Consider the following 27,481-nt stretch of genomic DNA (forward strand, 5'->3'; position numbering starts at 1 on the left):
AGGCTTTCACAAGGCAACTGGCATTAACATCGGCTGCTGGAACCCACATTCTCTCCTCTGGACCGTAACCCTTCCAGTGAATGAGATACTGGAGAGATCCTATGGAGAATTCGGGAGTCCACTATCCTGGCGATCTGAAATTCAAGATTACCGTCCACCATGACAGGAGGGGGTGGCAGGGAGGACGGTTCAGCAGGTTCGACATATCTCTTCAGTAATGATTTGTGAAACACATTATGAATCTTTAAAGCCTGCGGAAGTTCAAGACGAAAGGCTACCAGGTTAATAATAGCAGAGATCTTATAAGGACCAATTCATCTTGGGCCTAACTTCCGAGAAGGTACTTTCAACTAAATGTTTCTTGTGGACAGCCACACATAATCACCCACTCTCAGTACTGGACCACTGATACGTCTCTTGTCAGCCATACGTTTATACTTGTTGCAAATTTTTTTTAGATTATTTTGAATTTTCCGCCAAATAGATTACAGAAGAGGAACACCTTTACTCTTCAGGTATACCAGAAGTCTCAGTACCATAAAATGTGCCAAACTGCGGATGGAACCCATATGCCCCAAAAAACAGTGACTTATCAGTGGACTCCTGCCTATGGATATTTATGGCGAACGTGGCCAAAGACAAAAAAGAAGACCTCTACTCCTGATTCTCTGAGACAAAACATCTCAGATAAGTCTCCAGATTCTGGTTAGTACACTCAGTCTGTCCGTTCTACTGAGGGTCAAAGGCCGAAGAGAAGGACAATTGTACCCCCAAGCGAGTGCAAATACCATGTAGCTTCACAATGTTGTCAACAAACACGTGCGAGTGTTTTAGCATTAGGTAGACCTGATAATGCTATAAAGTGTGACATCTTACTGAAGCAATTAACAACCACCAGAATCACAGTTTCTCCTGAGGAATTCAGCAAATCTGTGATAAAGTCCATGATCAAATGAGTACAAGGTCTGGACGGGATGGACAATGGAAGTAGAGATCCTGAAGGCCGAGTATGTGTCACCTTAGCACGTGCACAAGTACTACAGGCTGACACATAGCCCTCCACCCATTTACGCAACCCCGGCCACCAGAATCTACGAGAGATGAGATCAACCATGGATCTGCTCCCAGGGTGTCCTGTGAGAACTGTACAGTGGTGTTCCTCGAACACCTTGTGCCATAATTCCGAAGGAACAAACAAACTTTCCTGGAGGACAAGAATGCGGTGCATCTCCCTGGGCCTCCAACACCTCTGCCTCAAGGTCGGGATAAAGAGCGGGTATTACTACCCCTTCAGACAAGATAGGACCAGGATCTTCCGAATCCCCCCCCCCCCCCCCCCCAGGAAAGCTATGCGACAAGGCATCCGCCTTGAAGTTCTTAATCCCAGGGCGATAGGTAACAATGAAATTAAATCTGGTAAAAAAAAACCAACCATCTGGCCTGCCTTGGGTTCAGATCAGGGGCATAGCTAAAGGCTCATGGGCCCTGCTGCAAGAGTTCAGCTTGGGCCCCCCCCCCCCCCCCCTTTTACTTAGCGCTGGTGCACCTAGCTTTTATGCTGCCCAAGGCAAATATTGAAATGCCCCCCCTTCCCTCCAGTCCTACTGTTAAAGGGGTTGTCCTCTTTTTACTACTGATAACCTATCCTCAGGATAGGTCATTAATATCAGATCAGCCGGGGTCCTCCGGCACCCCCGACGATCAGCTATTTGAAGAGAGGGCAACGCTCATATGAGAGCTGCTTTTTATGTTCTGTTCACCTGCTCGATTTGCAGTGATGAGCAGGTAAACAGAGCACACGTTGACTTTCATCCCCAGAAGAGTACGGACGCAGCCTAAACTACAATTTACACGACTCCCTGAACCGAATGAAATTGTCGCTACCCCCGGAAAATCTGTCCGGGAGGGCAACCTTAGGTTCAGGGCAGGCCTAGTACCCACCACCGGAACCAGCCGCCTGTGGTCTCTGGATCTGCACAACGGTCGCGCAGAGGTCAGCTACCTCCAAAAACAGACCCTGCAGCTGTCCGACCAGTGCAGACATAGGATCCATAGCTGCACTGATCCGAACAAAATGGCAGTTTTTGGCGGTTGATAATGTCACGAATACAGGGGAGGGGAGGGACGCAGAACTAGGCCTCAAGGCTAGGGAGAGGGAAAAGGTCACCTCCTAGGAAGCCCCTAAACCTGGCCCTGACTCCTGTCAGTATGTATATACCCTGAAGGTGGGAAAATACATACGCCGGAACCTAGACCCTAGGATCCCTGAAATCCCCTAGGTAGTGGTAGGGAATGAGTCTACTGGTTCCTTCCCAGGTGAATGAACCAGCGTCTCCCTGAGGCCTAGTAACAACAAGCACAGGGGAACAACCAAATACAAAGAGCAGTACAAGATATCTTATAGAAAATGGATGAGAAGAAACACAGGTAAGGCCCGCATAACCCGATGGAGATTTTCCCATGAGCACTGTACTCACAGGGCCCAAACAGCTTCCCCACACGTGATATTGTTTGTTTGTGGTGATAGGCTGGAGGCTACCAGGATTGGCATAGGTATATTCCTATGGACACCTGGAGGCAGCAGTGCTACATAATAATATACAGAATTTTCTATACACTACTAATAGTGCATAGGAGAAACAATTGCATGTTTAGTCCCCCTAGGGGGCTTAAAAACGTTAAGGCAGAGTTTACACTTCAGATATTTGATCAGTTATTTCCATCAGTTATTGTGAGCCAAAACCTGTAGTAAAGCATACCCAGAGATAAGGTATAAAGGAAAGATTAGCACTTGTTCTGTGTTTTTGACCCGCACTTGGTTTTAGCTCACAATAACTGATTGAAATAACTGAAGTGTGAACTCATCCTAGGGCCTCTTTCACACGAACGTATGTGTCCCGTAGCCGTGCTGCGAACCGCAAATTTCGGTCCGCAATGTACGGGCACCAACCGTGGCCCAGCCGCATGCGGATCGCGACCACATTCACTTGAATGGGTTTCATTATACCTCCGTTCCGCAAAAAGCTAAAACAAGTTCTATTTTTGGGCAACGGAAGCACGGAATGGAACCCCACTGAAGCACTCTGTAATGATTCCATAGGGTTCCGTTCTGTGCTTCCGTTCCGCACCGCATCTCCGGATTTGTGGAACTATTCAAGTGAATGGGTTCGCATCCGTGATGTGGAATGCACACGGCCGGTGCCCCGTGTATTGCAGACCTGCCGTATGCGGGCAGCAAGACGACCACGGGGGACACACGGCCGTGTGCAAGAGGCCTAAATGTTTTTAAAAATCTAAAAATTCTAATCACCATCCTTTTCCCATAATAAAAAAAAAGAATCTTTGCACCATTGCATCCCAAAACACCAACAAAATCTTAATGTATTGATCCCATACGGTGAACACTGTAATAAGAAACAAAATGGCAGTTTCTCAGGTTTTTTTTTGTCACCCCCCCCCCCCCCCCCCCCCAAAAAAAAATTCTGAAAAAGTGATAAAAAAAAGTCATAGGCACCCCTCACATGAAAAGTCATAGGCACCCCTCACATGTAAATACAAAAAGTTATGTGGGGCAGAATATGTCAATGAAAAGAAAAAAAATATTTCCAAATAGTTGGGCCTAGTCGTTCAACTACCCCTTTTAGGGCATCTCTGGTGTAGTTGACAAACCTTTGTTGATTGTAATACAGGTAGTTGATCCAGTCTACATTCTTGTTGATAGTGACAATGGGTATCAGGGATTCAAAACCAGCTGCTATCTGATCCCGGGCTTTGAACTCATCAGGGACACCTTGTGGAATACCTATTGCATCAGTATATATATGTGGGTCAAAAGAGCCTTTTACTTACCTTCTTACCCTGGTTACCAGGGTGTCCTTTGTAACCTGTTCCCACTCTGGTTGCTCAAAAATCTCTGATGAGGGTGCATTGACCCCTCCATCTCATTTGTAACCTGGGTCTCACCTTCGTGTCTCCACACAGCCAATATACATCTGGAATCTGTTCTGTCTGCACAAGATATCTTATAGAAAATGGATGAGAAGAAACACAGGTAAGGCCCGCATAACCCGATGGAGCTTTTCCCATGAGCACTGTACTCACAGGGCCCAAACAGCTTCCCCACACGTGATATTGTTTGTGGTGATAGGCTGGAGGCTACCAGGATTGGCATAGGTATAGTCCTATGGACACCTGGAGGCAGCAGTGCTACATAATAATATACAGAATTTTCTATACACTACTAATAGTGCATAGGCACCCCTCACATGTAAATACAAAAAGTTATGTGGGGCAGAATATGTCAATGAAAAGAAAAAAAATATTTCCAAATAGTTGGGCCTAGTCATTCAACTACCCCTTTTAGGGCATCTCTGGTGTAGTTGACAAACCTTTGTTGATTGTAATACAGGTAGTTGATCCAGTCTACATTCTTGTTGATAGTGACAATGGGTATCAGGGATTCAAAACCAGCTGCTATCTGATCCCGGGCTTTGAACTCATCAGGGACACCTTGTGGAATACCTATTGCATCAGTATATATAGCCAATATACATCTGGAATCTGTTCTGTCTGCACTCCCCCCCCCCCCCCCCTCCCCTTTCGACTTTTCCCCTGCTTTGATACAGGGTGTGCCAAGCTAATTCTGTCCCCAACTGTCCATACTTCTTTTGTAACATTGGCTGTTAAGGCTGGTTCTCTGTCACTTTCAATTGTCTCTGGTAGGCCAAACCGGCAGACTATTTCATTCAGGAGTTTTTTGGCAGTGATGATGGCAGATTTATTCTGGGCGGGGAAAGCCTCTGGCCATCCTGAGAACAAGTCAATTACCGCTAGAGCATACTCATAAGGACCTGCTCTCGTCATCTGTATGTGGTCAATCTATATCCTCTGAAATGGGTAGAGTGGTTTGGGAGTGCACTTCTGCAGAGTCGTCTCTATTTTTCCCGCATTACACCGTGCACACAAAAGACATCCCTGAGTATATTGTGTCGATGCCGTGGAAAATCCTGGAGCAAAGTAATATGATGCCACCAAGTTGTTCATCATAGTCTTGGACTGATGTGTGGTTCCATGAGCCCGCTCTGCCACCATTGGAAATATGGTTCTGAGCAAGCAGGGCTTCTTGTAATTCATGTAGACTCCTTTTTCTGTTATCACCGCTCCCTTCTTTATCCATTCTTCTTGTTCTCCCTTTGGAGCTTGTTTATGTGAAGTAATGATCAATTCCTAAGCCTGGAAGTCTATTTTCTTGTCTTCTTCAGTTTCCTCCTTGTGTTCTTGTGATGTCTGACAGGCGTTCCATTTGCTGTTATGAAGTGTCTAGCCTTCCAAATGGGACCATAATCATGGGCCACTACATATGCGTATCTGGAGTCCATGTATATGTTGGCTCTTTTCCCTGTTGCCATGTTACAGGTGGACATCAGAGCCTTCAACTTAGCCTCCTGGGCTGACAGATGAGGTGGTGGTGGTCACTGCTATACCCGTGTGAAACCGTCCTTTCTCATCTGTAAACCTGGAGCCATCCACAAAAACAGTTAGGTTTGCATCCTGTAAGGGGGTATCTGTAACGGAGTCAAACCCAGATGTCTCATGGCTCATAAGTGCAAGGCAATCATGTGGTAAGTCCGAAACTTCAACTTTCACGTGCATACCCACATCATCTTCAGTTTCAACTTCTTCTTCACCCCCCTTTGGAAGAGGAAGGAGAGTGGACGGATTGAGTACTGCACAATGGGAGAGAGATACATTATCAGGAATGAGAAGCGAGCACTGGAGATGCAGATGTCTCAGGTGTTTGGGTTGAGTGCTGCAGTATGGCAGTGATATTATGCAGAGCCAGGATCTTCAGGGTATAGGCCAGTACAAGTTCTGAGGTTTTATCCAGGAGAAGATGCACTGCAAACACAAGTTCTGAGGTGTTATCCAGGAAAAGATGCACTGCAAGATGCTCTCATGCACGATGGAGCTCCTCTTGCAACTGGGTCTAGTCTTGCAGAGTAATACCCAAGAGGTCTTTGACTGCTCCCATGTTCTTGTTTAAGGACTCCTGTGGCGTGGCCTTGTATCTCCATTTCATAAAGTCTGAAAGGCTTACTGTAGTCAGGTAGGTAATTGTAGGCTTGAATATCAGCTTTTCGGTCCTTGGTAAGGTATTTTGCTTGATGGGAGATACAATGCCACAAAAAAACAACCTTCTCTTGGGTTAGTTAAAGTTTTTGTTTTGAGGCTTTACAGCCATTCTTGTAGAGAAACTGAAGAAGAGTGATGAAGGCCTTGTTGAAGAGCTCTGTGGTGAGTGCACAGAGGAGGAGATCATCCACGTACTGTAGGAGTACAACCAAGGGATGTTCCATCTTTCATGGTTCCAAAACTTGTGTCATAGCTTGGGAGAACATTAAAGGGCTATCCTGGGCCCCTTGTGGCATGACTGTCCAAGTATATTGATTACCAGGGTGGGTGAAGGTAAAAAGGTATTGACTGTCCACATATAGAGGTATGCTGAAAAATGCATTTGCCAAGTCTATCACTGTGAAATAAGTTGCAGTAGAGGGGATTTGAGCTAGCAGGGTGTGAGGGTTAGGCACCACTGGAGTATCCAAAATTGTAGCCTCATTAACAGCCCGAAGGTCTTGTAACATGCGGTATGCTGCTGGTTCTCCTTTTTTTTGTTTTCTTCTTCATAGGAAACAGAGGAGTATTACAAGGTGACTTTGTAGGGATGATGGCACCAACGGCAAGGTAGCCCTTAAGTTGTCTTGATATGGAGTCTGTCTGGGCTATAGAGAGAGGGTACTGTGGCTTGCATGGGAGAACATGCATGTGGCTTCAATGCGACCTAGACTGGTGTCACTTTAAATTTGCCTATGTCTTCAGAGCCTGTGGCCCATAGGCCTTCAGGAACAGCTTCTAAAGTACTTCCCCCTCTCATGTTTGAAATGTCATCTTCAAGGTAAAATAGGCCTAAAACTTTGGTGGTGTCCTCAGGGTCCAGGGTGATGTGCTATCTTCATGAAATTGGATTGTAGCTTGTATCTTTGCAAGGAGGTCCATTCCCAACAGGTTGACAGGGCATGTAGAGGATACAACTAATTGTGCTAGCATGGCTTGAGTATGTTGAATGTTCATGTGTAGAGGCCTGGACATGGGGGAGCGTCTAGTAGTACCATCAACTCCTACACATGCCACTGTCTCAGAAGAAAGGCAATCAGGGTCAGGGAGGTCCAGATGTCAAATCACACTTCTGGCTGCACCAGTGCCCACCAGTAAATCAAGTGATTTTCCCTCTACATTCACCTGGACAAAAGGGGTTGGTCCACTGGGTTGTTTTGTTTCAAGAGCTAATAGTGGACAGGGTGGTGGACCTGGCTTGCCTGTTTCCTAGCGGGATAAATCTTCTTGTTGTCACCCTGTGGGAGGAAGAAGCAACTCTGATAGGCCCTGGTTTTGGTAACACGCATAATGGTGAGAGCCTTTAGGGTTTCTTCTCATACCTTGATGTTCTGGGGTCCTACAATTTCTCCTCACATGTCCGGGCTTTCCACAGCGGTAACAAATAATTGTGGATCCTCTGTTGGGGTCTTGCCCTGGTTGAAAGGCCATTATAGCAGCCTTAGGCTTCTGGAGAAGACAGTTCTGCTCAATCCCCTTTGCCACTTGGTACAGGACTTCTGGCCCCAAGGTGCGGTATTCAGGCCTTGTCATCATCACCTGTTTTCTGATAGGCTCTCTCAGTCCGTGTACAAAGGCTTGTGTCCAAAGTTGTTGGTGTGACTTTTCCCCTTGCTGTAAATCCCAGATCATGGAACATCACGTTTAGATGATGGAAGAATTTCTCAACTGATTCACCCTTCTTTTGGGTTATATCTTATACTTGACATTAAGCCTATTACAATAACGGGCGCTAGAACAGTAGTGCGGAAACATTAGTAGGAACAGTCTATATTAAATGGAAAAGGAACTTGACCACATTGTATAGCTGAGACTGCAGGCACTGTGACTGGTGGCTGTGGCTGGTGGCACTGACTAATGGCTGAGATGGCTGGCAATGACTGCTGGCACTGACTGGTGGTGTAGAGACTGCTGGCACTGTGACTGGTGGCTGTGGCTGGAGGCACTGAGTGATGGCTGAGATGGTTGGCACTGACTGGTGGCTGAGACTGCTGGCACTGTGACTGGAGGCTGTGGCTGGTGGCACTGACTGCTGTCTGAGACTGCTGGCACTTTGACTGGTGGCTGAGACTGCTGACACTAACTGGTTGCTGAGACTGTTAGCCTTGGCTGAGACTGCTGGCACTGACTGCGGCTGAGATTGCTGGAACTAACTGGTGGCTGTGGCTGAGACTTCTGCCACTGACTGATGACTAAGACTTCTGGCACTGTGACTGGTGGCACTGAGTGATGGCTGAGACGGCTGGCACTGACTGCTAACTGAGACTGCTGGCACTGTGACTGGTGGCACTGAGTGATTGCTGAGACTGCTGGCACTGTTACTGGTGGCCCAGACTGGTGCCTGTGGCTGAGACTGCTGGCACAGATTGCTGGCTCTGGCTGTCACTGACTGCTGGCAGCGGCTGCGGTCTGTGGCTGAGAGTGCTGGGACTGTGCGGCTGTGTGATGCAGGGACAGTAATAGCGGCGGTCCAATGTGGAGAGCACACCATAACCTGCGAGCGGCTGGCACGCAGTTGTGGGTGGTGCGGGCGGCGTATGGAGCGCCGTGTGATGATTGGTTGTCACACAGTGGGCACTGGTGTGGGCAGCGCGGTTGCATGTGGGGCAACTGTGATTGGGTGGCGCACTGGTGTGAGTGGTGCAGGCAGCATGTGCAGCGCTGTGTGTTGATTGCTCGGCACGCCACGCCACGCATGCCTAGTTCAGTTATCGGCACACACGCACGGACACGCAGCCCTGAGCACGCACACAGGGCTTTTATTATTATGTATGAATTGTGTTTGCTTGATCAGCCAGTCTTCCTCTGGCCCATTTTCCCGATTCCTAGTGAAATGGTCTCCTGATTCTTCTTTATACTCTAAACCAGCAGAAGGACCCGGCTGTGCACGGGTATATTTCATTTCATGTTTGTGTGTGTCATTAAAAGATACCGACAGTATCCACTATAACAGTGACCTCTCCAGCACCCCGCCCCTTTAACAGTGAACTCCACAGTTCACTTTAAAATGGGACCTTAACAGCAGCCTGGCCCCTTAACTTTGACCTTCACAGCAGCCCGCCCCTTTAACATTGAGTTTCACAGCACCCCACTACCTTGACAGTGACCTCCTCAGGGCCCGCCTATATATACGTCCTTCTTTATATATATAGATTACTAGCTGATGACCCGGCGTTGCAATTTATTGCAATTTTATAATAAATAACTTTCGCAATGACCGTCCCTTTAACGGTGACCGCCCCTTTAACTGTGACTTTGACAGTGGCCGCCTCTTTAACGGTGACCGCCCTTTTAACAGTAACTTTCACAGTGCCCACCCCTTTAACCCCTTAAGGACTCAGCCCTATTTCACCTTAAGGACTTGGCCATTTTTTGCAAATCTGACCAGTGTCACTTTAAGTGCTGATAACTTTAAAACGCTTTGACTTATCCAGGCCATTCTGAGATTATTTTTTCGTCACATATTGTACTTTATGACACTGGTAAAATGAAGTAAAAAAAAACAAATTTACAAAAAGTGAAGTAAAAAATAGCAAATTTCCAAGTTTTAATTTCTCTACTTTTATAATACATAGTAATACCTCCAAAAATAGTTATTACTTTACATTCCCCATATGTCTACTTCATGTTTGGATCATTTTGGGAATGATATTTTATTTTTGGGGGATGTTACAAGGCTTTGAAGTTTAGAAGCAAATCTTGAAATTTTTGAGAAATTTTCAAAGACCCAATTTTTAGGGACCAGTTCAGGTCTGAAGTCACTTTGCAAGGCTTACATAATAGAAACCACCCAAAAATGTCCCCATTCTATAAACGACACCGCTAAAGGTATTCAAAACAGATTTTACAAACTTTGTTAACCCTTTAGGTGTTCCACAAGAATTAATGGAAAATAGAGATACAATTTAAAAATTTTCACTTTTTTGGCAGATTTTCCATTTTAATAATTTTCCAGTTACAAAGAAAGGGTTAACAGCCAAACCAAACTCAATATTTATGGCCCTGATTCTGTAGTTTACAGAAACACCCCATATGTGGTCGTAAACTACTGTATGGGCACACGGCAGGGCACAGAAGGAAATGAATGCCATGCGGTTTTTGGAAGGCAGATTTTGCTGAACTGGTTTTTTTGACACCATATCCCATTTGAAGCCCCCCTGATGCAACCCTTGTGTAGAAACTTCATAAAAGTGACCCATCTAAGAAACTACACCCCTCAAGGTATTCAAAACAGATTCTTAACCCTTTAGGTGTTCCACAAGAGTTATTGGCAAATGGAGATGAGATTTCAGAATTTCAATTTTTTGGCAAATTTTCCATTTTAATCCATTTTTCTTAGTAACAAAGCAAGGGTTAACAGCCAAACAAAACTCAATATTTATGGCCATGATTCTGTAGTTTACAGAAACACCCCATATGTGGTTGTAAACCGCTGTACGGGCACACGGCAGGGAGCAGAAGGAAAGGAATGCCATACGGTTTTTGGAAGGCAGATTTTGCTAGACTGTTTTTTTTTTTTACACCGTGTCCCCCACCGAAGCCCCCCTGATGCAACCCTAGAGTAGAAACTCCAAAAAAGTGGCCCCATTTTAGAAACTACGGGATAGGGTGGCAGTATTGTTGGTACTAGTTTAGGGTACATATGATTTTTGGTTGCTCTATATTATACTTTTTGTGAGGCAAGGTAACAAGAAATAGCTGTTTTGGCACTGTTTTTATTTTTTGTTATTTACAACATTCATCTGACAGGTTAGATCATGTGATATTTTCATAGACCAGGTTGTCACGGATTCGACAATACCTAATATGTGTACTTTTTATTTTATTTATGTAAGTCTTACACAAAATCATGTTTTAGTGTTTCCATAGTCTGAGAGCCATAATTTTTTCAGTTTTGGGGCGATTTGCGGGATGAGATGACGGTTTTATTGGCACTATTTTGGGGTGCGTGTGACTTTTTGATCGCTTGCTATTACACTTTTTGTGATCTAAGGTGACAATTTTTTTTTATTTAGCACAGTTTTTATTAAAAAATTTTTACGGTGTTCATCTGAGGGGTTAGGTCATGTGATATTTTTATAGAGCCGGTCGATATGGACGCGGCGATACCTAATATGTATCCTTTTTTTTATTTATGTAAGTTTTACACAATAATATAATTTTTGAAACAAAAAAAAATCATGTTTTAGTGCAGTGATGGCGAACCTATGGCACGGGTGCCAGAGGCGGCACTCAGAGCCCTCTCTGTGGGCACTTGCACCCTGGAAAAGTCTATGGTGTACCAATATGCCTTATGCCTCCTGCACACAAACGTGTACACCCCGTGGCCGTGCTGCGGGCCGCAATGCATGAACACCGACCATGGGGCAGCCGCAGTGGATCGCGGACCCATTCACTTTAATGGGTCGACGATCTGCAAAAAGATAGGACATGTTCTATCTTTTTTCAGAATGGAAGTACGGGATGAAACCCCATGGAAGCACTCCGTAGTGTTCCGTTCCGTGCTTTTATTCCGCATCTCCGGATTTGCGGACCCATTAAAGTGAATGGGTCCGCATCCGTGATGCAGAATGCACACGGAATCGTGCCCATGTATTGCAGATCCACAATATGGCAATGGGACACCTACAGTCATGTGCAGGAGGCCTTAGACTTTTCCTGCCATTCATCAGCGCAGGCGCACTATGAAGAGCACAGCCAGCGCACTGAGTGTAAACAGGCTTTTATAGCGAAAAGTACATGGAAGATATACTATACTGGACTGTAGTATTCAGGGGAAATTCCCATGTTGGCACTTTGTGATAAATATGTGGGTTTTGGGGTGCAGTTTGGGTGTCTCCATATTCTGAGAGCCATAATTTTTTCAGTTTTTGGGCGATTATCTTAGGTAGGGTCTCATTTTTTGCGGGATGAGATGACGGTTTGATTGGCACTATTTTGGGGTGCATATGACTTTTTGATCACTTGCTATTACACTTTTTGTGATCTAAGGTGACAAAAAAATGGTTTATTTAGCACAGTTTTTATTTGAAATTTTTTACGGTGTTCATCTGAGGAGTTAGGTCATGTGATATTTTTATAGAGCCGGTCGATACGCGACGCGGCGATACCTAATATGTATCCTTTTTTTTTTTTTATGTAAGTTTTACACAATAACAGCTTTTTTAAAACAAAAAAAAAAATGATGTTTTACTGTCTCCATATTCTGAGCCAGTTTTTTTTTTTTTTGGGCGATTGTCTAATTTTTTTGCGGGATTAGGTGACGGTTAGATTGGTACTATTTTGTTGGGCAAACGCCTTTTTGATCGCTTGCTGTTGTACTTTTTGTGATTTTGTGATGTAAGGTGATAAAAAAATTGTTTATTTAGCAGTTTTAATTTTTTCTTTTTTACGGTGTTCATCTGAAGGGTTAGGTCGTGTGATATGTTTATAGAGCCGGTCGATACGGATGCGGCGATACCCAATATGTATACTTTTATTTGGGGAAAATGACGTTGTTTATTTTTACTTGAAACTAAATGTTTTGGGGGGGGGGGAACTTTATTTCTTTCTTTATTTTTTGTCCCACTTTGGGACTTGAACTTTTGGGGGTCTAATCCTTTACAATGCATTGGCTGTATGAGTATGTATTACTGTATGTATATATGTATTACTCATACAGCTTCCGGGGCCTGTGAGGTCCAGGGGGCTGGATCTCACAGGCTCTTCACCCGAAGGCAGCGCGATGCTTCAGGAAGGCATCGCACTACCTTCCATGCCATCGGGTCCCCCCTACAGCACAATGGGGACCCGATGGCTCCACCGCCGCCGCAGGTCTGAATTGACGGGATGGCCCCCCCCCGCGCATTTAGCCAAGGTGCCTGCTCAATGATTTAAGCAGGCACCAGATTCCGATCACTGCCGGCTGGGTGGCGGTGATCGGAACTATACATGATGTAGCGGTACGTCATGGGTCCCTAAGAGGTTAACAGTGAACTCCACAGCTCCCACCCCTTTTAACCGTGAACTCCACAGCGCCCATCCATTTAATAGTGGCCCCTGCCCCCCCATGCATGTAGAAGTGTAGTTGTGCTGTCATACGACTGAAGATTTCAGGACCTGCGAACTGCTAAAACCTGTGATCAGTTCTTATGGCAACCTGGAGTAGGACCTGCGAGCTTCTATTGGCTGATAAGGGACATTTGTCCGTGTGTATGGCAGTTAGGATTTAAGTGAAAGGCTGGCAGGCTTGTATTGGCTACTGCAGGAAATATCTCGGGAACAGTACGTCCTAGAGAGCTGAGACCCCTGCACGCAATTTCTTTCCAGGAAGCAAGTGGTGTGTATACCATTTTTCGTTGAAATGGATGGTTGCATTTTTGAGTTTTCGCCACACATACATACACACACATACTATCCAGAGGATAAATCATCAGTTAAAACAAACTGTAGAACCCCTTTAAGTTTATACTATTTTTGTTTTCATCATCTATTGCAGGGATCAGCAAACTTCAGCACTCCAGCTGTTGTGAAAATACAATTCCCAGCATGCTCCATTCATTTCTATGTGAGTTCTTAGAAGAGAAGAGCAAGTATGCATGCTGGGAGTTGTAGTTTCACAACAGCTGGAGTGCCGGAGGTCGCCTACCCCTGATCTATTGCTTTGGGACTTTAATTTTTCTAGTAGCACTAAGCACCTATTGTGGATGATAGACTTGAATACTCTAACTTAGGCTACTTTCACACTGGCGTTTTGGCTTTCCGTTTGTGAGATCCGCCATGGGTAGTGTTGAGCGAACTTGTGTTTTAAGTTCGGCATCTAAAGTTCGGGTTATAGAAGAATCGCGTTATGTTTTCCGCTACCACGGACCATAACGGAATTTAGAATCCATAACCCAAACTTTAGATGCCGAACTTAAAACACAAGTTCGCTCAACACTAGTCATGGGCTCTCACAAGTGGTCCAAAACGGATCAGTTTTGCCCTAATGCAGTCTGAATGGAAAAGGATCCGCTCAGAATGCATCAGTTTGCCTCCGTTCAGTCACCATTCCGCTCTGAAGGCGGACGCAAAAATGCTGCTTGCAGCGTTCTGGTGTCCGTCTGATGAAACGGAGCCAAATGGATACGTCCTGGCACACAATGCAAGTCAATGGGGACAGATCCCTTTTCACTGACAATAGAAAACGGATCTGTCTCCATTGACTTTCAATGGTGTTCATAACGGATCTGTCTTGGCTATGTTATAGATAATACAAACAAATCTGTTCTGAACGGATGCAGATGGTTGAATTATCTGAACGGATCCGTCCATGACGGATCTGCACCAACCACGAGTGTGAAAGTAGCCTAAGACTCTGTAAACCCTTGATATAGGGGACTTTTTACTACATGACGATTGTTATCTCCTTTTTCATATCTGCATGCCGTTGCTGTGACGGATTTTAGATGTTCTTGTGGGTTCCAGGTCAGCGCTGTTTTGGTGTCATGAGGTGGGCGACACAATATCAATAATTAATGTTATAGAAGACTGGTGCAATTACAAGCTGTAAGGTGACAGATCAACAGATATTCTGTGACAATTCTGATCTGTTCTGCAGGACTTCTCTCAGCCAATAAGGGGCCATGAGATGGAGTTTATGGTATTATTGGTCTTTAAAATATGTATTCAGAATTTTTTTTTCCCCTGTTCTCCGATTAGGGTATAGTCACGCTGACAGAAATGTCTGCAATTCCAGTTCTGCTCCATTCATCTGAATGGGGTTGTTCCAGCAGCAGGACATGGATTTCTGCTAGTCCCATTCAGAAGTATGGTACAGCTGCAGACATTTCTGCAACAAATCTGCCGCATGTGAACATACCCAGCTGACAAGTTTTGGTAAGATGGAATTCTAACCATAAAGAATCATTATTTCCACACAGAAATCTGCTCATAGCCGCTCGGTATCTAAGTCAACACTTAACAACTCGATTGAACAGTAAATGAGTTGGGTCTTTACAGCTGGGACTTGTCACCATTGATGAAAGAGACACGTAAGCAAAGGAATCTTCTGCAATTGCTTCTATGCCAAGAAGCCCTGAGATATTCAGCACATACAAGATTCATATAAACTGCCAATTTATTTCATCATAGGAAAATTATTACAGATAAAAGTGGAGAACAAAGCGACATGTCCCAGACACTGCAGACCAATAACCTACTGAGAACAGGAAGAGGTAGGTAGATGATACAGTAACTACAAGGATGGGGAAATGGGTTATGTGGCATCTTGTGTTATTGAAGGCCTATCACATGAAAGGGGTTGTTAGGATGGTAGGAATGAAAAATGAAAGGGGGTTTGAAAGTTTAAAAATAAATAAATAAAATCATACCTTCTCAGATCCCTCACCGATTCTTTGGTGTTTCACAGGTCTTCTGCTGGTCTCTATTTCATGGCCTCTCGAGATACAAAACTGTGACCTCTCAACCAATCAGTGGCTGAGGCAGATTAGCTGCAACAAGCAATTGGCTGAGCAGTCGTCACAGTTTCTGTTGAGCGGGACCTTGAAGTAGAGCCCTGCTTGTGACACTGGACTCAGCAAAATGGGAGCAGCAGGGTTAAATCATTCTGACCACTTGGAGAATGGAGAGCATGTGTGGCTCTCAATTCACTGCTATGGGACCCGGCCTGTGGAGTTGAAGCTAGTTTTGGGTGGAGTCAGTAGAAAAGTACCAACTCCAGCTTAAAAACACTATTTATCATTAATATTGTGTAATTGACTTTCATAGAAATTTAGAAAAGTTTAGAAGTGTTAATCATAAATATATTTTATATTCTATCAATCTAATGGCACATTTACATGCACAAACCAAGCTGGCAATTATTGAGAAGGGGGTTCCATTCCATCCTGAGTTGCCAGCCCATCAGTGGGTGTAGAGCAGCATTGACATGTAGAGATCTCCTCCATTGTATGTGGATCACTCATGGTTGCTACCATCACTCATCTTCATACAGATTCATTGTTTCTGGGGAGCAGATCCCTGTTCACACAGCGCAGTCTGCTGCCCAGAAACAATGATTTAGTTTGCTGCATGAACAAAGAACTCACCCAACAAATGAGCGTGTTAGGCTACTTTCACACTAGCGTTCGGGCGGATCCGTTCTGAACGGATCCGCTCATAATAATGCAGACGGAGGCTCCGTTCAGAACGGATCCGTCTGCATTATATTAGCAAAAAAAAGCTAAGTGTGAAAATAGCCTGGGACGGATCCGTCCAGACTTTCAATGTAAAGTCAATGGGGGACGGATCCGCTTGAAGATTGAGCCACATTGTGGCATCTTCAAACGGATCCGTCCCCATTGACTTACATTGAAAGTCTGGACGGATCCGCACGCCTCCGAACGGCCAGGCGGACACCCGAACGCTGCAAGCAGCGTTCAGCTGTCCGCCTGTCCGTGCGGAGGCGAGCGGAGCGGAGGCTGAACGCCGCCAGACTGATGCAGTCTGAGCGGATCCGCCTCCATTCAGACTGCATCAGGGCTGGACGGCTGCGTTCGGGTCCGCTCGTGAGCTCCTTCAAACGGAGCTCACGAACGGAAACCCGAACGCTAGTGTGAAAGTAGCCTTACTCGTTCATCAGGTGAGCACATGTACACAGGCTTATTATTAGGAACCAGTGTTTACAGTAATGCTTGTTCCTGATAATTGGCCCCAAACCTATGTGGTGGAAATCTGACATAAGGCTCCTATTTATCAAAAAGAGCGATACGCAGGGTGTTCTAGTGGTGGTAGGTAATCAGTTCTCACCTCTCCTGTGTTCTCTCCTGTCCCTTATACTATAAACAGTGATAAGCACGGTGTTCTAGTGGTGATGGATGATCAGCTCTCACCTCTCCTGTCCCTTATACTATAAACAGTGATAAGCAGGGTGCTCTAGTGGTGATGGATGATCAGCTCTCACCTCTCCTGTCCTTACACTATATAGTGATAAGCAGGGTGCTCTAGTGGTGGTAGGTAATCAGTTCTCACCTCTCCTGTGTTCTCTCCTGTCCTTACACTATATATGGTGATAGGTAATCAGTTATCACCTCTCCAGTCCTTATACTATAAACAAATTATAAGCAGGATGTTCTACTAGTGAACATCAGTTCTCTCCTCTTTACCAGGTATGTTCATGTTGCTCCAAAGCCTTTTGTTACAATGCCTAAAGCTGTGCTGCATGTGATATGGAGTCAAGACCAGAGACAGAAGATCAGCACTGGTCATGCCTGCAGTCATCTCAGAACTGCTAGACAAAACAAGAAGAGCAAGCGCTAAAGGGGTTGTCTGGGTATAAGCAACTTTTCACATGAACCCGTAGCCTGCCTCCGCTATGGAAAGATTCATAGTTACTACCTACCCACAGCTTTGGTTTTGCACACTGGCTCCTATATCTTTATTTTCCAGTAAATATTGTGCTGCAGCCAGTGACTGGCTTCTGTGGTGAGGTGTTTCATGAGGACACATCACCGGTGAATCCAGTTGCTGGCTGCAACGGATGATCAGGCCACAGACGATGTAAACCAGCTGCGAACTGAAAGATAGACACACAGGAGCCAGCCTGCAGGACTGGACCTGCGGGTAGCAGGTAAGTAAGAATCTTTCCATAGCGGAGGCAGGCTGTGGGCTTCTGTGCGGAGTAATTTATTCCCAGACAACCCTTTAAGGCAAGCACTAAAAAAAAAAAGCTGACATTTCTTTTATGCCAATTTAGACTTGTACATGTTTTTCTTCATTTTCAGGACATACATGTATAGCTTTTCTAGCTTTAGAAGACACATTCCTAGATTTCTTAAAATTAACTGTATAACAGTGTTATTACAGTTCCTTAAAACAAAGTGCACTGCATATTTACTTACAGGAATTTAGAAAACGTCAGGAATTTCAGAAATTGTATTCCAATAAATATGGTTTGTTCACCTGCTTACTTATATGATGGTGAGAAAAAGCCTGACGGTAGCATTTAACTCCAGTATTTTTTTCATTTATTACTAAATTATTGGCCATTTATGAAGGAATCAGACTGACAGGCCTGTATGGGACCTCTGAAAACATGAGAGTAAGCACTGCGTTATAACAGGTTCCTATTCTGGGATCTGCACCTCTCAAATGTTTATGGCAATTCTTATGACTGTGCCAAGATGGGCGACACGCTAAAGGGTTTTTTCCAAGGTTTTAATATTGATTGTTTTTCCTCAGGGTAGGTCAATATCTGATCTCTGGGGGTCCAAAAACCACATAACTGATCAGATATGGATGGCCTTTTCTGAGGCTAAGACACGAAAATGAAAATCCTGGAAAACCCCTTTAATGGGCTAAGCTAACTGGCATAGCCACACCCATCAGTATAGCAGCTAATGGGGATCAGAAGATTAAAGCGGGTTTCACACACAGCATTTTGTGAAAAGCGCCACCGTTTGTGGTATTTTTGTTGCAGTTTTTTTTAGTCAAAGCCAGCCGTGAATTCAACATGAATGGTAAACATAAACGGACTAAGGATTTTGTTCACATGGTGGAAAATACATCTTTAAAAACTCCAGTGTGTATTTGCGACAGACATCCAGTTGGTAATATAGCTCAGATCTCATTTTGCTTGTCTTGTGATCAGCGGTAAGTTTACATGGGGCAGTTACAGGAACAAGTGCTGTTTATTCCTGATCACTGGCCCATGTCTGAGATGCAGCAGATTTGCTGTGTTCAGGTTGAGGGTCCGCCTTTTTTGGGTGGACTGGTTGTGAACAGTAATCATACATGTGCATTGAGAAACCTGTATAGTTCAGTTGTGTGATGTAGCTCTGCCTAATGTTTTATAACCATGTTTCCTTCAGAATCTTGGGTGAACATTATGTGGAGGGAATCTTCATCGCACAAAGTTTGTAGCGTTCCTTTTATCTGACTTTTTGTGTGCCAAGTGACATTAGTTTTGTCCTGAAGTGGTGTGGTCAGATGTTGATCACTTGTAGATGGGTGACAGATGACTCTGTTCCCTTGTGTATCCTGTGTGAAAAGCGGACTGTCAAACTGACTTTGAGGACAACCGTCTTCCTCATGATAATCCTTTTGAGGACATTTGACAATTGAAGAGTCAGACAGTTTATTCTGGAATTTTGAAGCAAAACAGTGGTTCAGAGTAGGGTTCGGAGACTTGTCTTTAGTTCTGACTACGGAGACATTGGAGAAGCTGCCAGTATGGTTGCCCGGTTCCTCCAGCACCCAGCTCCGGTCATTGTTTTCCTTTTGTCCTGAGCTTACTGGCTCTCTAGTATTTCTGTGTAGGTTACATAAAGAGACGCTCTCCTGGATTTCAGCAGGTTTCGAGCACATAGATGTTTCTAGCGAGAATAAAAATACATACATTACCCTCAGACGCATACCAACAAAAGGTTAAGTGCACTTTTTCAGGCTTTGACTACAACATTAGTACCAGGTTTTGCTTCCTGCCCTTTATAACTAGTTCTGAAAGCATGCAGCTAGACTATAAAGAACCATGCCATGACTATAAAGAACGGCTCGTGCCAGGCAAGAGAGCAGACAGCCGTTGTCATACTGCCAGAGCGGTGTGCCCCTCCTGTATTGGTCTCTGGAGGCTGACTGGATGTGGCTTATTGGCAGTGGAGGGTGTCTCATAGGCACACACAGATATTATATGGGAAAGGGGTGTGTAAAGTAGTCTGCATGTACTGTGTCCTGCTATGACTACAGTTTGGCAATCTTATGGGGGCAAGCTACATGCTTGGGGTGCTGGGTAAGTAGAGATGAGCCTTAGGGCTCCAGCCCACAGCCGAAGCAGTTTTTGTGGTCTGCAAATTGCAGATCTGCAGAACACGAATACCGGCCGTGTGTGTTCAGTGCTCCCCACCGATTGATAGTTTTCTGCTAGGGAGTAAACTAAGGATAGATCTGGCAATCGTCAGTCAATCAAGGATAACGGGCCACATACCAACAGGTGACTGTTCCATCACATTCAGAGATTCGTGTGCGTTTCCTTTCTCACACTGAGGAGTTTCTTGAATCAATGTATTAATATCAGTAATGGGCGACTGCTTGTTCCTACTGCCTGAAAAAGACAACATATTTTGTAGAGAAAAGAAAGGATTTATAGTTGCATTTTAGACTCATTTCAATGGGGCTAATCCATGTGCAGACCTGCTGCAGTCCCCTGCCAGGAACCCAAGTGTAGGCTTCAGATTTCTGCTACGGATCTTGTAGGATTTGCAATATGCAAAAACAACCAACCATTCACTGTGCCATCATGTCCTACACAATGTGAGGTACGCAAGGAACTTTCTAAAGGTTTACACAGATAAGCAACACGCCACATTGGCTTCTTGTATGATAAAATGTAGCCCCTTAAAGGGAGTCTTTCACCTAATCTGAGCGTTTTAGACCGCTCAGATCAGGTTATAGACTCTTTAACCCTCATTACGATCATACCTTTGTCTTATGTGTCCCTCGCCCAGATAATGAAAATAACACTTTTTAAACTTATGCAAATTACCTTCTGAAGGTGCCCAGGGGCGGCGTTACTGGGCAATGTGCCCAGAAAAACACACCTCCAGCCGGCGGACGTCACGAGCGGCACCAGAGGACGGCGGGCTGGGAACTGGCCCGCACCTGCGCACTGCTCTGCCCATAATGGGCAGAGGAACATCCTTTCATATTGCGCATGCGCCGGCCAACTAAAGACAGCCGGCCGGCGCATGCGCAATATGAAAGGATGTTCCTCTGCCCATAATGGGCAGAGCAGTGCGCAGGTGCGGGCCAGTTCCCAGCCCGCCGTCCTCTGGTGCCGCTCGTGACGTCCGCCGGCTGGAGGTGTGTTTTTCTGGGCACATCGCCCAGTAACGCCGCCCCTGGGCACCTTCAGAAGGTAATTTGCATAAGTTTAAAAAGTGTTATTTTCATTATCTGGGCGAGGGACACGTAAGACAAAGGTATGATCGTAATGAGGGTTAAAGAGTCTATAACCTGATCTGAGCGGTCTAAAACGCTCAGATTAGGTGAAAGACTCCCTTTAAATAGGAAGTGTGTGGTGGTAGATTTTACCATAATCCTACACTAGAATACAGTCTAGTAAGTGCTCCTTACCAGCGGCAGAGAAGAAGGAATACATTGAAGTCTGCTTGGTGAAAAGCTGAGGCGACTTTGTCTGAGTAAAGTCAACCTGCACAGAATCCACAGATTTTCTTCTTGAAAGTGGATTAAATCTTGAAGACGTGCAGGGGATCACCATCTAAAACAGAAAGTTTAAAGCCATATAAGCATGAGGGTTACAGTTGTAATTAGCCATTAGGCTCCTTAAAGGTCAGGTTGATCTGCTAAATGGTATGATTTGGGGGTATCGGGGTACAACAGCTGGTTGCATTTATCGATATGTGTCCCCAGTACTTCATGCTGCTAATGCACTCATTAGTGGTCTGCCCGATCTCCTGGGCCAATGGGGGCTTCCCTGAACTGACCTCACATCATATGTACACATCATAAAACGCTGCGGTCAGTCCGGCAGACACATAGACCGCATTTCCCGGGCCAGTCATGGTCGGGTGCATGAGCCTTAACATACAGACGTTTGAGGGACAAGCCGGAAGGGTCCAGTAGGATAGACATTGACCACCTTTCCCAACCACTCATCAAAACATTTGTGCAGCCCGTAGAAACCAGCAGTAATCTTATGTAAGGACAACATGCGTTTATGTATGAGGTTTTCTTGCTGGAGGGTCTCTTTGGGGAACAGTCACACAACGTGATTTTCCACACAAAAAAAAAATAATAATCTCATCCTAATTCTGCAGGACGTTGACTTGACTTGTGGTGCAGAGTTCATCTTCTGAATAATAATAATAATAAATAATAATATGCAGTGTAGACCGCAGTTCATATTCCAATAGATCTTCAGCTAAAATATAGAGCTAGCGTTTTTACAGCAAAAAGCACTGGTGAGAAAAATAAAAAAATAAATAAGACCTACACATGAGAGCACCCTTTTGACTCTGTCCTGCTCCTTGATCTTCCAGTCTGAGACTTGTTTACTTCTAAAGCAGGCTATGGTCAGGGTCATGTGCGCCACACTGCAGCCAATAACGTCACTGCTGAGACAGCGTCACTTGGGGACACGTCACAACTAAGGCCACTTATTGGCTGAAGCGGTGCACGTGACCCCGTCTGTACCCCAGGCAGAAGTATACAAGCCTGGGACTGGAAGGTCACCATACGGCCTTGCTTCTTAAGTATTGGGCTAGGGCGACACTGGTTGCAGCCAGGATTGCCAACTAGTGGTGATCTTATAGAAATGAATGAGATCGCAGCAGCAAGAAATCCAACATGGCCGATTCTATTCCATCTAGATTTGTGTGGCATCACCGTGTAGCCCTAGCCTTACATTAGCCCATCAGCACGATGATGAACTTCTGATTCTCTGTATGAGAGGCTGGTGCAGTCAGAACAGACAGCCATTGGTGGATGGGGGAACACAGGACAACTTACTTCTCATCTGGCAGAGGCCTCACCTCTGATGTCTCCACAGCTGGCCCCGCAGTCAGTAGTGCAGTGCACATATATCAGTTGTGTCCGGCTCCCCAGGCACAACTGATAAATGTAAAGGGGGCCTATTGCTAAGATATGTGCGGGTCCCACGTTTATGCATGGCAGATGTTCGGTCTTTAAATATGGCACCTGCTCGCAGCCACCAGGTTTCTGCTGTTTTTGTGGTCAAGCGTGACCACGGCATGAGCAGTAAAAATGCAGCAACGTGTGCTTTTGCGCTAGTAACAGCTTCCCGGCTGAGATCTGAGAAGCTGGTACACTACAGTGATGGGCTGGGGCCTGCTTGAGGAATTGATGCCCGTCACTGGTATATCCCAATACAGGCCTGCAGGTGGCAGCACTGGAATATACAGTACTAAATGCTGTATTCTGTAACGGATAAACATTCATTACTAGGGATGAGTGAACTTATGTTTCCAAGTCCGGCGTACAAAGGTTTGGGTTATTTAAGAATTCCGGTATGGATTCCTCTACCACATAACTTATGGCCGGTGGTAGTTGAATCCATAACGGAATTCTTAGATAACCCGAACCTTGTACGCCGGACTTTAAAACACAAGTTCGCTCAACACTATTCATTACAGCATACAATTCGCAATCTATTTTAAAACTTATTTTTTTTTTTTTATTTGGGGGAAAGGGGGTTGATTGGAAATAAAAAAATAAAACACACACACACACACACACACAAGCCTCAACTGTATACAGAAATGCCTGCACTATGGTGTAACAGGAAAAGATTCAATGTGGCCAATTTGCAATTTTTCGGCACTTCACATCCCCCAAAAAATTAAATAAAACGTAATCAAAAGGTGAAGAAAAAGGAAATTCAGCAGCTCTCACCTGCCCCTCCTTCAACTGTGAGCACGGAAGGCCCGTGTCAGGTAACGGGCAGCAAATGCGAAAAGAGGTTGAAAGAAATCCAGCTCCACTTGAATAAAGGAATGTAGATTTATTTTGCTTGCGGTAAAAACTCATCCATGAATTACAAAAATAGCAGTCTTGGCTAAGCTTTTCGGGCTACCAGAGGCAATTCCAGCCCTTCCTCATGACACAGTGATCAAAAGGTGTATTTTATACTATGGTACTGCGCCATGCACTCCCTGTCTGTCAGTGCCCTAAAAACACAATCTACAGGAGCTCTACAACTTCAGATTGGCGATTACCTGTTTCCGAGTTCTTCTTTATTCGTGCCTTTTTTCTCGCTCTCACATCAACATGAAGGGGATTCAGGAGGCTGAACCCTATTGCTTTTACTGAGCTTGCCCCGGCCAGTGGCACAGCTCTGTTTTAAAATTAGCCCTAACACAGCTCCGTAGATTTAATATTTTTTTCAGTATTAAAACAGAAGAAAAACTATTCAAACATGGTATCGCTGCAATCGTACTGACCTGGAAGTTTAAGGTAACAGGTCTGTTTTTCCACATAAGAAAATAGCAGAATTCAGTTTTTCCCACTTCATCGGATACAATATTACATGGTGGCGTTAGAAACGTTACAAAGTACAACTTGCCAGCAGGTGCAGTTACCAGACTAGGTCTCCTCAGGACGCGGGGAGAACCCGCACTTTTAATAGGAGTCTATCACCAGATAGGCCAGACAGCCACCAGCGAGCTGAATGCGGGAAACACAACGGGCGTCAGTGACAGGTCCTGTACAGCATTATACCGAATTATAATGCTGTGTAACCCTTAGGGTCCTGAAAGCTATTTTATTACACACATAGCATTATGTCAGTGTAATTCAGTAGATTTCAAAACACTAAGGGGGTCATTTATCAAACTGGTGTAAAGTAGAACTGGCTTAGTTGCCCATAGAAACCAATCAGATTCCTCCTTTCATTTTGGACAGCTCCTTTGGAAAGTGAAAGGTGGGATCTGATTGGTTGCTATGGGCAACTAAGCCAGTTCTACTTTAACCCAGTTTGATAAATGACCCCCTAAGTGTTACAAAGTATTATAATTCAGTATACTAATACATTCTCAAGACCAAAACAGGGATACCGGCCGTGTCCGTTCTGCATTATGCGGAACGCACACAGTCAGCCCTATAATAGACATGCAATCACGAACAAGAATAGGACATGGTCTATATTTTTGGTGGGGCCGTGTAACGGAACTATGGATGTGGACAGCACACGGTGTGCTGTCCGCATCTTTTGAGGCCCCATTAAAATGAATGGGTCCACACCTGTTCCGCAATGTGTGGACGGACCCCAATACTGTGTGATCCTGTGAGAGGAGTGGAGGTCAGCACGGGACCTGTCACGGACACGCTCACTGGTGGCTGTCTGGCCTTATATGCTGCCAGCAGAGATTCAGATTGAGGTGCAGGGTCACTAGATTCTGCTGCCCTCATGTAGGGCACATCTAGCTGGTACACCATAATACTGGGCACCTCTACAACTACTGACCAGAAACAATAGGGCACTAAGGACAGCGCTATCTATGCCAGTGGGGAACTGTGAAGAGGCGGTACTTGTCATACACACAGGTCGCCATCTCCAGAAGACCAGCTGAGCAGCCTGTAAGCAGAGCGCATAGGTCCAGACACCATGGCGCTCAGCCTGAGCCCCGGTCTCCTCCACAGGATGGTGTCACCTTCCTTCCCTACACATACATGCCAGCCTAGTGGCCCCGCTGGTACATTACAACCAGCCATGAACCGCAATGTCCCGTTCACATTGTCGTACATGAACGCGCTAGTCACCTGGTGGCATTTCTTCTTAAGCTGAGACGCGTCTAACCAGACCCCGCACTCTTCTGGCTGCTGCAGGGCACGTTTTCTGCTCTTCATCTCAGCAGCAATGGAGGAGGAACACTGAGCTGGTGTCACTGGCCGCTCTACACACTGGCTCTGAGATACAGTTTCCAATTTCCCGCGCCGGGTCCTTGCTGTGAGCCTGAGGTGTCCCGCGCACTGCCTGCTATGTGCTGACTACAGCCTAGGTGTCCGTGTAACTGCCTGCTCTCCGGTACCGAACTAGGGTGGCCACTGGCTTCCTCCCAGAAAGCCGGTGACGCATTATACTACCCTACCTCGTGAGATTTCCCTACCCTCTGACTTCCTGTCGCATTAGCGATGACGTCGGGAGGCGTGCCTTACTTTTCACCATCTGCGCATGCCCAAAAGGATGAATTGAGCAGCACAGCGGGAACCTGCGCATGCGTCGGGGAGCCGAGGTAGGGAAAAATCACGGGTCAGTGCGCAAGCGCGGTTAACTTATTAAAATCCACCCGATATACGCGCCTGCGCAATGTGGTGGTAGGGAAAAATTACATCCCAGTGCGCAAGCGCCGAGGGTAAGTATGACTATCCATGCCAAAAGCACTTTTAACCCTTTGCAGGAGCTATTCTCATATTGGTTCTTGATTGATTGTCCTCTTATATATAGGTTCTATTATATAGGGGGTCTGTCTGCACAGTATATTTGGGGGTCTGTCTGCACAGTATATTTGGGGGTCTGTCTGCACAGTATATTTGGGGGTCTGTCTGCACAGTATATTTGGGGGTCTGTCTCCACAGTATATTTGGGGGTCTGTCTGCACAGTATATTTGGGGGTCTGTCTGCACAGTATATTTGGGGGTCTGTCTCCACAGTATATTTGGGGGTCTGTCTGCACAGTATATTTGGGGGTCTGTCTCCACAGTATATTTGGGGGTCTGTCTGCACAGTATATTTGGGGGTCTGTCTGCACAGTATATTTGGGGGTCTGTCTCCACAGTATATTTGGGGGTCTGTCTCCACAGTATATTTGGGGGTCTGTCTCCACAGTATATTTGGGGGTCTGTCTCCACAGTATATTTGGGGGTCTGTCTGCACAGTATATTTGGGGGTCTGTCTCCACAGTACATTTGGGGGGCTGTCTGCGCATTAAATGGGGGGGCTGTCTGCGCAGTATATGGGGGGGGCTGTCTGCGTAGTATATGGGGGGCTGTCTGCGCAGTATATGGGGGGTCTGTCTGCGCAGTATATGGGGGGTCTGTCTGCGCAGTATATGGGGGGTCTGTCTGCGCAGTATATGGGGGGGCTGTCTGTGCATTATATGGGGGGGTGTCTGTGCATTATATAGGGAGGTCTGTGCAGTATATGGGGGGGCTGTCTGCGAAGTATATGGGGGGGCTGTCTGTGCGGTACGGTATATTGGGGGATGTATGTGCAGCATATTTGGGGGGGCAGTGTATTATATTTGTGGGCTGTGCGTTAGATGTGGAGCTGTGCACCACGTGTGGCCTGTGTGTTAGATGTGTACAACCCTAATTTAACAAATACTACGAAACTGCAGCCATCTCGTCACTTGGAGAAGGATGAGAAGCTGCCCCCCATTCAGAGGGACACACCTGCCACCAGATCCGTCGCTCACTGGATTCTGTAATCCCCGTCTGCTGTGTATGTGTGCACCGTCAGTCTGCTGTGTATGTGTGTGCACCGTCTGTCTGCTGTGTATGTGTGTGCACCGTCAGTCTGCTGTGTATGTGTGTGCACCGTCAGTCTGCTGTGTATGTGTGTGCACCGTCAGTCTGCTGTGTATGTGTGTGCACCGTCAGTCTGCTGTGTATGTGTGTGCACCGTCAGTCTGCTGTGTATGTGTGTGCACCGTCAGTCTGCTGTGTATGTGTGCACCGTCAGTCTGCTGTGTATGTGTGCACCGTCAGTCTGCTGTGTATGTGTGCACCGTCAGTCTGCTGTGTATGTGTGCACCGTCAGTCTGCTGTGTATGTGTGCACCGTCAGTCTGCTGTGTATGTGTGCACCGTCAGTCTGCTGT

At 45.7% G+C, this 27,481-nt stretch overlaps 1 protein-coding gene across 1 annotated transcript; it reads right to left on the reverse strand.

The window, feature by feature from the left end:
• Positions 1–16,674: 16,674 nt before the first annotated feature.
• On the reverse strand, positions 16,675–25,724 carry LOC122932822 (aurora kinase A and ninein-interacting protein-like). Its single transcript, XM_044287453.1, has 4 exons — positions 25,423–25,724; positions 21,259–21,403; positions 20,111–20,227; positions 16,675–19,502 (listed from the first exon to the last, which is right to left on the reverse strand). The coding sequence occupies exons 1-4, from the start codon at positions 25,507–25,509 to the stop codon at positions 18,970–18,972; spliced, it is 882 nt and encodes a 293-aa protein (XP_044143388.1). The 5' UTR covers positions 25,510–25,724; the 3' UTR covers positions 16,675–18,969.
• Between the last annotated feature and the right edge of the window lie 1,757 nt (positions 25,725–27,481).

Source organism: Bufo gargarizans, chromosome 3 (assembly GCF_014858855.1).
Source record: "Bufo gargarizans isolate SCDJY-AF-19 chromosome 3, ASM1485885v1, whole genome shotgun sequence".
In the NCBI taxonomy this organism is placed as follows: domain Eukaryota; kingdom Metazoa; phylum Chordata; class Amphibia; order Anura; family Bufonidae; genus Bufo; species Bufo gargarizans.